Genomic DNA, 15,142 nt, shown 5'->3' with positions numbered 1-15,142 from the left:
TACCCCCACCCCCCTCAAATTTTAATGCAACACACACACACACACACACACACACACACACACACACACACACACACACACACACACACACTCTTGAGGGGGCCCTGCGATGTCTGGAGGAGTCTGGAGAGTGCTGGGCTTCCCTCCAGACTTTTAATGCACCACATTCCACACAGGTTACTAGCACAGGGTAGGGAGAATGCTACCTCGTCGGGATTCGGGGAAACATTAACAGGGAGGGTAGTGGTGACTCCACATGTGATGTCACTTCTGGTGTGGCTCAGCCCTATGGGGCCAGGGACCTGTAGCTGGGGACTGGCGTTGGGGACTGGCTGCTTGGTCTGGGCTCTCGGCTCAGCCCCGGTGGGGTTATTGGGGTCCTCGGCTTGGTTGCGGGTGTTTGGGGGTTATTGATGGTTGTTGGCGGCTGCCGGTTGGGGGTCGCTAGTCGTCTGTCGTGGCCATTGTCTTGCCCCGTGCCGGTAGTGAGCAGGGTCGAGGCCTGCTGTGGGATTGGGGTGGTGTATGGGCCGTGTGGCCTGGCCCAGGGATCGAGCTACAGGTGGCTGGCTCGGGGGGTGAGTGGGAGATCCTGTGGTGCGTTTCAGGGCAGGATGGTCGCTGGGTGGCTTGGCTTCTTTCCCGCGGACCTTGCCTCCTGATTGGCTTTGGGTGCTGCAATACTCATCTGCTGGCCAGTCGGCTCGGTGGCTGGGGTTGTATTGCCACCATTGGCCAGGGGTCGGCAGTTGGTGGCCGGTCGTCTGTTCATTTTGCTGTACGCTGAGGTATGGGCTGGCGTCGGCATTGCTATCTCGATGAGCCTGGGGTATAGGCAGGGCTCAGTGGGGGCTCCTTTGGGCTGGTTGCCTGCGGAGGGCCTCTGATGGGGCCTGGCGTGGGCTGGCTGGGGTAGCCGGTGGTGTTCCGGGGCTAGCCACCTCTGGTCGGCTCGCCTCCGTGGGTGGCAACACCGGGAGGGCTTGCAGCCTGCTGGAGATCTCTGCTGTATCTGGTGGGTTGGTGTGGACCAATCTCTGGACTGCTTGTGGGATGGGCATAGGTGCCTTCTTGTATCCTAGGGGTTGGGTGGTCAGGTTTGATGTGGGCATGGTGGATGTGGGCGGGAGTTTGGGGGGGTGAGAGGGTGGATGGCAGGTGGCCGGTGGGCCTCTGTACCCCATGCCCCCTGGGCTTGTCCTGGGCAACCTGTTGGTGGCAGCCGCTGCCTCCTCTTGGTCTCTGGGTCTACGTGGGTCTCAGCTCCCCCGGTAGCTCTTCAGGTGATGTCTTCTTGATGCTCCTGGCTGCCCGGGGTTGTGGGTCATCTGCTAGCCTGGCCCTGCTGGGTTCTGGTAGCCTCTCTGGGAGTTAGTTTCCATCGCCATGCATTTTGGCTCAGGGATTACCAGCTTCTGTCAAGTCCAATTGATGAGAACCATTGAGTCCCGTCAGAACGTGATGACTCTCTCTTCAGACATCACAATCTCATGCCCTCTATCTACCTTCTGCACTGTTCTATGGTGGCCTAGTCTATCAGGACCTCCGCTAATCTGGTGTCTTATAACATTGGTATTAAGGTATTAGTTCTGAGAAATAATGAAATCATTTAAAATCTCTTTCACTCCAACAGCATTGCCTTTCTATCCACTACAATGTTTGTGTTTTCTCTCTGTCTGGTTTCCCTACTAACACACAAAGGTGCAGCACTTCCCTCTCTGGCTCACAATAGGAAATTCAAATAAAGACTGACATCTTAGTTCCCAGAGAGGACCGGTGATGGTCACATACTGGGATTAAAATATATAAAAGATTTTGTTGCAAGACTAAAACGAGCATTGACCTCATAAAACGTTCACCCCCTTTTATGGGGTTAAACTATGAGAATACATGCAGACAAAAAAAAAAAGAAAAAAAATACTCGTCGTTTGAACAGACAGGCTTTTAGACAGAGCTGGAAACCCCAACATGGAGGATCAGAGAACGCACAAGCTGAAGAGCAGTATGACAAGAACACAGGCTCAATTATTGAGTGCTCATATCGGGGCAGGAAGCAGACGAGAGCCATAATGAACGGGCCGGGTGGTGTCGCTGCCCTCTGTCCGTCTCACAACAACCCCTCTGTGACCCATTGAGGGGACGCCCTGTCCTATCTCCGGGGCTCAATGCAGCTGTATATGGGACAGCTTGTGTCTGTGGTAAACCCTACAGAGATGTCCTGACCTACTGGAAGAGAGTGAAGGGCCAACAAGCAGACTGGGAGCCCTTTTAAACCTTTAAAGCCTCCATTATTTCATCAATCCATTTAGTGTCACACCAGCAGACTGACCTTGTTAACATGCGACTCAGTCTTATGTAATCGCTTTGGTCATTAGGGGTAAGCTTCAGTGAAAACTGGGGGTGCGTGAAAATAACAGCAATGTATTCTTTTAAATGTTTGTTGAGTTCCTAATCAACATGTTGTTCCCAGTGGACCAACATGTGTTTCTGACTGCAAGGCACACAGAACTGTTCTCTTTCTGGGGAAACTTACCAGTAATATTAATCATCATCAAGGAATTCACTGATTTAATCATCATCACTGAATTCACTAAAGAGTCATAGTTTGAGTTTATTAGCATATAAGAGTTTCAGAAAACAAATGTCCATTCTCTCTGTTGCAGATCCAACAAGCTTTTCTTTCTTCCAGTGCCTGAAATTAACAACCTCTTTTTTCTTATTATCTTCTTTTCTGCCTCTATAAAACCTGGAATTTTAGCAGAAAATAAACTTGAATCTTCTCTTCTTTCACATCATTGTTACCTTTACTTACTGACCAATTGAAACAGGAAAATATTATTTCAGACCAAGATGATAGTGTGAGTCCTTTTAGGAATCAGACTAAAACATTAATTTTCATGGAGGAAAACACTGATTTAGACGTCCCAAAACAGGAAAATAGCAATTCAAAGTGAAAGCCAGCAGGTCAAATGGGAGGACTCACCTCTCTCTGATGGACATGTGTCGGGCTGTCATCATGTCGCTCAGCTCATCTCCGTCCTCAGGCTGACCCGAGTCATCTGCCAATGGGGGCTGATGCAAACTCCCGGGTGAACCAGACGCTGCTCTGGAGGGTACTGTAGTGGAGTCTGTGAGCACCAGCAGACAGACAAAGAACCAAAATCAATAATATACTGTCACTACATCATGGGTGAGATTTACAGTGCAGTCAGTGCAGATATATCCAGTTCTCCAACTCAAACAGGGTTTTGATGTAAGGTCCAGTCATCATTCTCATAGTGTGACGTGAGCGACACCAACACACATCTGTCATGCTAACCAATATGCGAGATGCTAAACAGCTTTATCCCTTCCTGTCCTGACTGCACCAGGGCAGGATGTTTTCTTGAGGCGTAGCTGAATGTTTTTGTGTTATATCAGTGGTCCCCAACCCCCAGGCCACTTGGTACTGGGCCGCACAGACAGAAAAAATAATTTACATTACTTCTGTTTTATTTATTTTGGAGTTTGGAAGATGTTTTATTTTGAAAAATTACCCTATTCTTTTGTAACATACGTTTACATCAGTGGTCCCCAACCACCAGCTCGCGACCCGGTACCAGATCGCGGGGCATTAAATACTGTTTGAATGAATGAATGACATTTGACTTTTTTTTTATTATCAGTCTAAAGATGTTTTATTTTGAAAAGTGACGTCTGTGCAGAATGACACACAGACGAATGAGTGCGGCTGTCCCAAGGTCATCCGTAGTCCTCTTTGATTGAATATTAATAAAATCTCTTCCGCCCTGAAAAGCTCTTTGTTAAAGGGCATAGCTCTCAGCTCCCTATCTCCACCCTTTTCTCCCCTTTGAGAATTCCCTATCAACAACTCCCTCCACGCACGCGTTAACAGGCGTTTGTCTTGATCCAGGGTCGGAGCGGTCAGCAGTCTGAAATTTTTCTTTCGGTAACTTCGTTACTACGTATTCCGCTATTATTTTTCTTGCGTTTGACTTTCTTGTTGATAACTGTTGATTTCTCTGCGCTGAGCATTTAGCCGCTTTCTCAGCCGAATGTGACTCCCTTGTTCATTATGTAAACACATGGGTTGATCCTATTGACTAGTAGACATTGCGAAGAATTTAAAACACAGTGTTTTGCAAATGGGACAAAAATCAGTAGCGACCATAACATATGTTTACAGACAGGACGTAATTATGTCACAGACAGGTTTTTCACATGCAGGCTTTATGTTGGCTGGTGACGGTGAATATCTGTTAGGCTGTAAATAAAGGCTGAGGCTGTTTGTTTATGAGCGCTGTGGATACACGAGCTGTGTTTGACATGATGATGAGGATAAAACTCCAAATATTTATTGATGCAGGAAGAATTTGTTTATCAGATATATATCTCCCTACCTATATGTTTGAATAAGCTCACTTGAAAACCTCACACTCTCACGCTTTTTAACTCCACCCACTACCTGTCAAGCACCCAACCAATCACAGCGCCCAGCCAATCACAGCGCACCAGCCAGAAGGAATCACGTGAACAATATGGCGTAAAGCATTGGGCAGCGAGGCTTTTTGTTGCGGTTACGCAACCACAATGGTTCACACGACAACCCAGATATCCGGGATGAAAACGATGGCCAAAGTGATTTTTTTTAAAACGCCTGGTCTGTGTTGTCGTGTAAGCGAAACTTTTTCTATCCATGGTGACATAACCATTTTGTGTTGACAAATCTTGGATTGCGCTAGGTGGGCATTGCGAAGCTGTAGATTAATGTTAGCAGGCTAACTGGACAAAGAGAGCTAATTGTGAGATTGAGAAAGGAGCTAACATTAAAGGAAAAGGCACCTGTCAAAAGAGCAGGTGGAAAAGAAATTTTAGAGAAGTGATAGTTCTCTTAGCTGACTACATGAACAGAACTGTATGTAGTTACTTAAAGACCGTTTTTGTCAGATGCCCGAGGAGCATTTTGGATACTACATCGATTGTCCCATTCCAAACAGGAACCATAGCTGGACAGACTGTTCGTGCTAGCCAGCTGGTTTCACTCAGAATTTGTTTCCATTTTCTGTGTCGTTCATGCTGTTTGGACTCTCTTCTCAAAACATTATGTTAGATGGTGGATATAGTTAGTGATGGGATGAAGAAGCCCCTGAAATATTGAAGCTTTTGATCCCAATCGGTTAACTGCGGTTCGATGCTTTATGAGGATTCATTTGCTCTAGTATAGTGGTTCTTAACCTTGTTGGAGGTACCGAACCCTGCCCTTTCATATGCTCACTCACCGAAACCTTCTTTAGTACAAAAAAAAAAAATCAAATTTAAGACATAAGTATATGTTTCATTGGTGTATTTAATGAATTGTGCATTAATGTCACCTTTTTCAAAGAACAAAACCAAGACAGTGCATGAACTCACATGAAATTACCTACCTGCAAATCAGTGAGACTTCTGCTGTTGTTAATGAGACCATATGCATGGCTTAACCTTGGCAAGTGCTACTCTCATGTCATTTTCACAGCAAAGACTGTTTCTTTTACTTTCCATGGAAGTGTTCCTCTTCAAACCTGGACCTTCAGCGTTGCACTTGCAGTGGAGTGTGACGCAAGTTGGATGAGGAAAATCCGAGGCCATGGTTCTCGACCGGAAAAGGGTGGTGTGTCCTCTTCAGGTCGGTGGAGAGTCATTGCCCCAAGTAGAGGAGTTTAAGTATCTTGGGGTCTTGTTCAAGAGTGAGGGAAGGATGGAATGTGAGATTGACAGACGGATCGGTGCAGCTTCTGCAGTGATGCAGTTGCTGTATAGGTCTGTCGTGGTGAAGAAGGAGCTGAGTCTCTGAGCTCTCGATTTACCGGTCAATCTAAGTTCCTACTCTCACCTACTGTCATGAGCTTTGGGTCATGACCGAAAGGACAAGATCCCAGACACAAGCAGCTGAAATGAGTTTCCTCCATAGAGTGGCTGGGCACACCCTTAGAGATTGAGTGAGGAGCTCAGTCACCAGGGAGGAGTTCGGAGTAGAGTTGTTACTCCTCCGCCTCGAGAGGAGCCAGCAGAGGTGGCTCGGGCATCTGCTCCGGATGCCTCCTGGACGCCTCCCTGGGGAGGTGTTCAAGGCATGTCCTACTGGGAGGAGAATTCGAGGAAGACCTAGGACATGCTGGAGGGACTATGTCTCTCGGCTGGCCTGGGAACGCCTCAGGCTCCCCCCGGAGGAGCTGGAGGAGGTGTCTGGGGAGAGAGAAGTATGGACATCCCTGCTGAGACTGTGGCCCCCACGACCCAGCCCCAGATAAGTGGTAGATTACGGATGGATGGTGTTCCTTTATTTTTGCCAGTGCGAGACTAGAGTTGCTCAGCGTTCTGCAAATCATGCAGAACGCTGACTCCCATCATGTTCTATTATACAGTACAGTACATGTAAACTCACTTTGCACATATTCGTCCGACCACTTTCTTTTTTTGCCCAACATAGTTACTATGAATTAAAATATTAAGAAAGCAATCAGATGACGTACCATCATGACAGCCATAAATCGACTTCTGAGTGCGCAAAATCCCATGTAGCACAGGTAGGCTAATCGATGTAGCGTGATCACCTGCAGCCAGTGATGGCTAAGGGGGGCGTGTCATCACGAATTGACACGATGTGTCAAAAGTACACAGTGATTCGTGTATGTTCGGCAAAAACACCTTGTCTTTACCGCCATCTCTGCCGAACCCCTGACACCGATTCACCAAACCCCTAGGGTTCGATCGAACCCAGGTTAAGAACCACTGCTCTAGTACGATGTCTACTGGATGCTAAAATAACAGTTGGCATGAGTTTGAAGTGTGTGGCATTTTGCAGAGAGCCTGTGAATAAAACTGTCAGCAAAATAAGGAAGTATACAAAACATGTACATTGTAGTGATGGCAGTCCCAGTGGACTATAAACACAGTTGTTTATAAAAAATAAAAAAATAAAAAAATATTAATTCCTATAGGGAAATTATTTTTAACTTCAAATGTTTGCACATATATACAGTATACACACACACACATACACACGACAACGCAGACCCGGCGTTTTGAAAAAAAATTCATTTTGGCCAGCGCTCTCATCCCGGATATCTGCGTTGTCGTGTGGACTAAAGCCGTAACCGCAACAAAAAGCTTCGCTGCCCGACGCCTTACGCCATATTGTTCATGTGATTCCTTCTGGCAGATGCTCTGCGATTGGTTGAGCAGGTAGTGGGTGGAGTTAAGTGTGACAGTGTGAAGTTTTCAAGTGAGCTTATTCAAACATATACAGAAGGTAGGGACATATACTGTATATATAGAGAGAAAGAGAGAACATGATTTCTTAGGACAGCTCACCAAATTCATTTCTCTGATGTCCCTTGTGCATAAATGGCACAGCCAGCAGTGAAGCATTTATAAAATTAACAGTTTCCTCATTAGTGATTTAACTACAGTGTATTTCCCACAATCAAATATTGTCCAGTCTCATAGTTATGATACAACCAATGTGACTGTGTTCTTTGTAATGCTTTGCAGGTCAGCCTGTCTTTTAAATGGCACAGGAGATGTCACTGAGGATTGACTTCATGTCGTGTCCAAAAGACACCCATGAATGTTTCAAAGAGTAAGTATCAACCCTTACTGAGTGCACACACTGAAATAACTCACACTACAGATTTTAGACCATTACATGGTTTATATCACGCCTTAAGTGTTTTTAGAATGCATCAAATTAGCCTTTATCCCCCTTCACCTGACCAACAACACATTTGTTATGTCTCTGAAAGATACCTCATGCTTGCTTTCCACTAAATATACTTGTACACTTATACTTGTACACTTGTACATTAGGTTATGCTAAATAGATAATGTCACCATGAATGTAGATTATGATTCTTTGTAAAGAAAGATATCTCACAATCAATGAGAAGCCAAGCATAAGCATCACTTATAAAAATAATCCCCTGCATTAAATTTCCAAACAGAAATTCAAGGCTCAGCTGGAAGAAGCAAACCAGAGTTCCTACAAAAACAAACAAGTTGTCTGATGACAATAATAAGAAAGTTACTGAATGATTCCTTCCTACCTCCAATGAGGACCTTCTTCCTCTGAACGTCTGTATACTGTCCCTCTTCCTGGGGCATGTATCTGTCTGAGCCCTGCTGGGCGTCCCCCTCTCTGGCCATCCACTGCTGCTCCTCCTCGTCCGGCCCCCCCCACTCTCTTCCGGTCTGTGGCGGAGCAGCAGGCCGGATTTCTCTGTCAGGAGAGGCCGGCATTAGCGTCCCTCCTCCCATATCATCTTCCTGGGAAAAAATTCGATACCTCTGGGAATCCATGGAGTTCTGGAACCTCCAGGCTGTACCGTCTGAGTGACGAGGGGGCAGAAACATGTCGGAGCTGGAGGGAGCGAGGGTTTCCACTCGGGGGGCTGCTCTGATGAGGTGGATATCTCCAGCGTGGTCAGTAGAGACGGTGCCTCCTGCTCTCAGAGAAGAGGAGGGTGATGAAGAAGGGATGTGTCCTGAACCGGTGGCTGTACTGACGTGAAGCTGAGCAACAACGACACAGAAGGAGAAAAGAATGAGCAGGTCAGTTTACCACAGAGGTCAAAAACAAATCACTGACTAATCACTGATTGCTGACTCACTGGACTTCTCAACTATCAAACAACAGTCCACTGTATTACAAAGCCATGCCAAACCTCTCCATCATGCCTCTGCAGCCAGAACACACTTCTAACCCGTACTTCATATGAAAAATGGGAACCAACCTGACATTTTTCCTGAGTACTTAAAGAAAAGCAACAAGTAACATCCATGGAAATCACAAGACTACTAATAAAAATCTAGCACAATCCTTTCAGGCCTGGTTCTTCTTTCTTTACTTTACTCTTGACTCAAACAAGCTGATGAATGTAGCTGCTTCCAGTTAATGAAGGCGAGCTGAAGACAGTCTTTTCTCCTCACATCCCCGACTAAGAGCATCACCGTCATCACTAAGAGCATCACTAAGAGCATCACCCGTCCACACACAACAGCAGCGAGATGAAGCCTGAGTCACAACTTACTCAGATACCAGGCAACTTGTAATAACATCAAACAACATTTACGGGCCGGAAGTCCAATGTTTTATGCGTATAGCATGTGACAGTCACAGAAATGGATGCTGATTTCTGAGCTGAGTCAGCATCCTCCGTGAAGAGCAAATGTGGTGCCTGTTTTCCAGGGAACCTTACTTGTAGCTCTACGGGGCTGTGAGACAAGTCCGGCTCATCCTTGACGTCTATGTCTGAAGAGTCCTGCAGCAGAAACACGTACATGCTACAGAGGTGCCCTCCACTGTAAACACATAGGTCGTACTGTACCTGTCACACACTTCTACACATTAGTGGTCTTTATCTGTGTTTGTTGCATCTGCGGCACAAAACATAATCCAACTGTTGTGACAAGGAGTCATGTGTGGAACTTTTGGGCGCAGCTACTTCCTGAAGTCTCTACTTAATGCATGTTGCTCTCAGAGTGATTAGACTCCAGGTTGGATCTGAATTATGTTTTTGTTTTTTTAAAATCTGGATTCTTGTCCAGATTAAGCCCAAACATGTAGAATTACCTTTGACACAGGGATGTGTCAGAATAATCTGATTTAAAACAGACTCCCGGTGAAATAGCAGAAATACGTTCATCTGAAGGATTATCTCTACCTGCTCCATATCTCCGGCCGTGATGGGCTGTGTTTGGTAGCGAGTGTTGGCCCTGCGCTGGCGAGTGTCCCCCCGGGTGCGCGTCACCCTTGTGGGGGGTTGAGCCAGTCTGTTGAATAGCGCCATCTTCGCTGCCAAGCTGAGAGTGCAGAGGTCGGGCTCCTCTGGGTCCTGGTCCTGGCTCCTGTGTTTGCCCTCCATTGTGGTCGCTATCTTAGATTCCTTGACCTCCTGAACCTCCTTCGCCTGCTCCTGGGTGTTGGTGTTCTGCTGCAAGGATGCCTGCAGGCTGAGATCAAAATAACACCCAAGAGACAAAGAGGAAGTAGAAATCTGGTAACCGTGGCTGGAGCTCATGCAAGCTACACAGCAGGCAGCACTGTGTGCATTTAATGACACTGATATAGAGCTAGAAATGGGCTGTTACAAATACAGTGAGTCATGCCTACCATTAAAACACTTGTATTAAATCTTCTTTTAACAATTGCTTTGTGTAGTTTCCTCCAGTCACACAGGAGGGCACCACAACCCAAACAAACACACTTTACTAGGACCTGATTCAGGTCCTAGTGGGATTAGCACTCTGGCAGCAACACTGTGTCGAGACTGAGCAGCATTCAGTGAGAATCAGTCACGTTAGTCACACACTGATGGTGAGCGTTCACATCCATGCCATGTACCTGTATGCAGGGACAGTGCTGTAAACTAGGGTCGGGCTGGGGACTTGTGCTACAGCAGTGTGAACACTCAGTGTTTGTGTCACGTGAGTGGGGGCGCTACAGTTGCAGAGGAGGGAGGACAGTCAAACAGAGAGAAGACCGACGAGAGAAAACACACAGGTGACAGACGGGAATGGACCTCAGGGAGGATATGACACTTGTTGGGGTTCAGAGAGTCGCATGGAGGCTTTTTAAGGCACATAAATTAATATCTCACACGCACACACACGCACACACACACACACACACACACAGGTTTTACCAGGTATAGACTGATATAAAAACACACTGTCTTGTCTGTTTATTTTACACATTTGTAGAGACATCTGATTTTAAAGTTAGTTAAACATTGAACAACAGCAAAGCTGATAAGATACATCAACATCATCAATAATCAATCAATGTCACATTTCTTGCATGTGCTGACTATTAATCTGAGCAATAGCCAGATCAACCTTCTAAGTAATCAGAGGTATATTTCCTCCTCATGGACCACTAAGCTAGTCCTCTGACTTTGAATAAAGAAAGACTCACGTGGCAGCGATGACTACCTCCTCGGTGGTGACAGGTTGAGTTCTGGATCGGTCTAGTGTCCGTCTCAGTCTCCTGTCCACCGCAGAATTCCTAGACCTGGTTTTAGGGGCTCCGCCATCAAAGCTCTTCTCCAGTTCCTCAAGGGTGACATTGGGAAAAACATGGAAAACAAAAAAACATTCACCTTTAATATAATCAAACTGATTTGAGACAGGCTTCACAAACAACATTTACATTCAGTGATAGTGACTTTTCCTGAGCTGGCTGCTGGAGCAGATTAACATACAGTTCAGTCAATTTAAAGGATATTTACTGTTTGGTTTGGTAAACAACAAAGCATGAACTGAGTAAAAACTGAAACTCAGAGCATATTTGAGGTCGATTTCTCAGATCCACTCCATTAAAGTGTCTGTTCCAGTGGAATGCTTCAGAAGCCCAATTATGTGTATTTTTAAATTCTCACAGAAATGAGAGGAAGGAAAAGAAAAATCTGTGTGTCTGGAGGCGCAGAAACAGTTGAGGCTCACCCTGAAGAGCGATCGCTTGGCTGCTACGCTCAGCTTGGACAGTTCATCCAGTTTCTCTTCATTAGCTGCAACAACAGATGCATGAAAATGTTAAGGTCCATTTATTATTAGTATGTGTCTTCTGCATGTGATAAAAAAACAGCATTACACTGTTAGGTGAGTCCTTAGAGAATGAATTTGCTAAACGTGGCACACATGCATGAAACACCTGGAGGATTTAAACATATAGTAGACTTAGTGTAAATATACTGAATGCTCCTTTAATACGATTCTATGGTAGGAACTTGATTTAAAGGAACTTAATGAACTGTTCTTTATGTGCAAGCAAATTTATCAAGAAGTGCCATCCATCCATCCATTCTCTTCCGCTTATCCGGGGTCGGGTCGCGGGGGAAGGAGCTTAAGCAGGGAAGCCCAGACTTCCCTCTCCCGAGCCAATTCGTCCAGCTCGTCCGGGAGAATCCCAAGGCGTTCCCAGGCCAGCCGGGAGAGATAGTCTCTCCAGTGTGTATTTAGTTATCTGTTTGAATGTTTAATCTTATGTGAGGGTACAGTAAACAGTAGAACCTTGTGATACGATTTTAATCCCTTTCTGTGACTGAACATTTATCCATTTAAAATGAGTAACACCATTTTAATTCATTCTAGCCTTGAAAAAATCCCCAAACCCACTTATTTATGACAAAAAACATGTTTTTTATCAACCAATAGACATGCAGATTTTACCTGTATACAATTATATATAAATTACATAAACAATGAAAAAGTATGAAAGGAAACGTAAAAGTCATGAGAACACACGAGCTACGTTTTTACTCCACCAATGAGAACAAGATCCGGTCTCAGCTGATGTTGTATCCATCCGCCAACAACCGGTGTCCTGAACACCGGTAATCTCAAATTTTGCCCGTATGTCAAACAAAAAATATGGACAGAGCGACGGCTTCCATCTCAAATAACTTGAATGTTGAGCAGCTCGTATCTCAGAGTTTCTCAAACCCTAACCCTAACCCCCTAGGCCCTAGGGGGTCGCGGTGCGATGCCGGGGGTGTGCATGTGACCCTGCTGAACATGCTTTTTTTGCCGTACTAGAATAAAGTGTAATTGCACATCCACTACAGTAGTTGGCTGTGGCGCTCTCATTGTCATGTGTGTGCAGGGAGTAGTAGCTCGAGGAACTACAGAATGAAGAAGCGTCTGTAGCGTGGGCTAGTGGGCGTGACTATGACTACAGGGGGAGATGAGGAGAGACCACTGTGTTTACTGTGTCTAAAAATGCTGGCAGCGGACAGCATGAAGCCTAATAAATTAAAGTGGAATGTAAAGACATTACACCCCAATCACGCTGATAAGTCGCTGGAGTTTTTTCAGCGAAAACGTGTAAAATATTGCCGGACATCATTCGACTTTGTGAATTCTACTTTAGTAAACCAGTAATCTCTGTTAGCATCATATAAGGTGGGGTACCAAACTGCTCAGTGCAAAAAGCCCCCACCATAGCAGAGGAGCTGTAACGTTTAACAGGAGCTGAGAGTTCAGTTTCATGCTTCAAACCCAAAAAGCTGTGCACTGCCTAAACGAGCTCATTGTAGCCATTAATCCTGACTTCATTTTGATTTTTAAAAAAAAAGCACCACAAATTGTTTTTCATTTTTGTTTTGTAGGCTAAGGTGTTTTATATATTCTGCTCTTCAGTTAATGTTGCTGAACTGAAATTTGAATTTTTTTTATTATTATTGATTTTATTTAATTTTATTTTTCAGTATCAAATGGTGCAATAAGTTGGTCAAAAATATTTAAAATTCAAACTAGGTTTTTCAATTTCAGGCAAATTGAAGCACTTAAAACTTGTTTGTTATAGAGTAAAAATACTGTTAATAAAATTATTCTTTCTTATAAATTTAACTATATTCCTTTTTTCCTTTTTTGTTTTCTTTCATGTCAATAAGTATACAATGTTATGCAGAGCTGTGCTTAAAAATTTTATAGTCAATTGATATAATTTGTAATCGCGGCAGAGAGTGGGGGGCACAAATCGTTTTCTTCTTGCTAGGGGGGGCGCAACAGAAAATATTTGAGAAGCACCATCGTATCTTGAGGTTCTACTATACTATTAATTCATGAAAGCTTCATTTGTTTTATAGCTAGGAGCATTAAACCGTTTAACTGTCTCACAGGTCATACGTTGGGGAGCTGTGAGCAATATGACTGCACACATACCGTATGTAGACATATAGAATGACATCACAATCACATCACTACTCCCTTTGACCGATGCACTGTGTTCCGTTCCTTCCCTGCTGTCACCACTAAAAGCCATCACTGTGTGCGCTCATGAGAAGACATTCCACCCTTGGCTGCTTGGGCATCAGTGCTGTATAGACTCTACTTCTACAGCTAAACCCTGCAACAGCCATAAAGCTGAGTGAGTGCTTTTTATGTCACCATGATCTCATTAATTCCCACAGTTTGAGTGAGAAGATGCAGAGCACCCCCACCCCCTAAACATTCCAAATAATTCCACATGATTCTCCTCAGCTAACTGAATCTGTGTATTCTGGTAAGGACTGTGACTAAAGTGAGACAAGGCAGAAGGCAGAAGCCTGTCAGAGAAAAGTCATTTCACACAGTCTGTTCTGAAAATCCTAGACGGTAAAAACAGCTGTTGAGCAGCAGTGGAAAAACTCACATTTACTCTCCCCACAACAAGAACATTCAAAACCAATGTTAAAACACAAATGCAAAAAAGCAGAAGTCAATCAGCCAACAAGTTCAGTCAAATCTGAATTGACAGAACTGCAAAGAATCTGGCGATAGATGACAGACAACTCCCGACCAAGCACTTTTTTACTCTGTCATGTTTGTGTAGACGTCTAAGAATAACAAGCTTAACATTAACATTGTTAACATTTGAAATTTAGGACTTTAAATATGCTATCAACATGTCTTTTATCAATTGTCCATATTTCACCACCAAGCAAAAACATTGTCCCTTACTTTTTCATTATCTACAAAAACCAAATATCACCTTTACTGCTGCTCATGTGTAATTGATCATCACTCAACTAGAAATGCTTAAAATGGTTAAAATATTAATGATTACATTTATGAAAAAATTCTGGTTGTGTTGATTATTGGAACAAAAGTCTTACCTTCAGTAGAAGCAAGATCTGAACTCACACAGGACCTTCAGAAATGCAAAGAGAAAAAGTTAGCAGCTTTGACGAGACAAAGCCGAAGTCAATGTTAGCAGTTAGTGAGGTGTTGGAGGTGAAGACGCAATGAGAAGCGACGGCATGGAACATCACAGTGAGTGTTAGCAAGTAGCAATGAAAACGTCCAGCCAGACATGCAAAGCTGGAGAATTAGAATGAATTATTGAGCTCTGCTCAGTTCTATGGTCTCAAGGAGTGATTATCAACAAGGGCCAATTCATTCCTCCTTGCTACGGTCACATGTAATAACCACTGCCAAGGACCAATCAGATGGACCTTGTGCCTTAAGCTTCCCTGCTGGCTAATGTTGTTAGCGTGAGGGTCAAAATGAAGGAGAGAGTGGGTGTGAGACGCCCACGGCCCCGTGGTCGATGGTGGGGTTGATCTGATTATGGATTTATAACATTCTACAGAATGATTTACTGCACACGAGATGATTAACCAGC

The 15,142-nt window shown here is 44.6% G+C and overlaps 1 protein-coding gene across 11 annotated transcripts in view; it reads right to left on the bottom strand.

The window, feature by feature from the left end:
* Positions 1-15,142, bottom strand: part of svila (supervillin a) — a 102,302-nt gene that overhangs the window by 36,029 nt on the left and 51,131 nt on the right. For 8 of the 11 annotated variants that reach the window (XM_068343978.1, XM_068343977.1, XM_068343968.1 and 5 more), the window contains 8 exons: positions 14,634-14,668; positions 11,482-11,546; positions 10,955-11,091; positions 10,382-10,477; positions 9,702-9,990; positions 9,237-9,299; positions 8,085-8,550; positions 2,984-3,128 (listed from right to left, as the gene is read on the bottom strand). In XM_068343978.1, coding sequence (XP_068200079.1) covers positions 2,984-3,128; positions 8,085-8,550; positions 9,237-9,299; positions 9,702-9,990; positions 10,382-10,477; positions 10,955-11,091; positions 11,482-11,546; positions 14,634-14,668 — 1,296 coding nt within the window. The remainder of the gene's footprint in view (positions 1-2,983; positions 3,129-8,084; positions 8,551-9,236; positions 9,300-9,701; positions 9,991-10,381; positions 10,478-10,954; positions 11,092-11,481; positions 11,547-14,633; positions 14,669-15,142) is intronic. The other 3 variants (XM_068343971.1, XM_068343973.1, XM_068343970.1) reach the window with 3 other exon arrangements.

The sequence above is a fragment of the Antennarius striatus genome, chromosome 20 (genome assembly GCF_040054535.1).
Source record: "Antennarius striatus isolate MH-2024 chromosome 20, ASM4005453v1, whole genome shotgun sequence".
NCBI classification, from domain to species: Eukaryota; Metazoa; Chordata; class Actinopteri; order Lophiiformes; family Antennariidae; genus Antennarius; species Antennarius striatus.
This window is presented reverse-complemented; position numbering and strand designations above follow the sequence as displayed.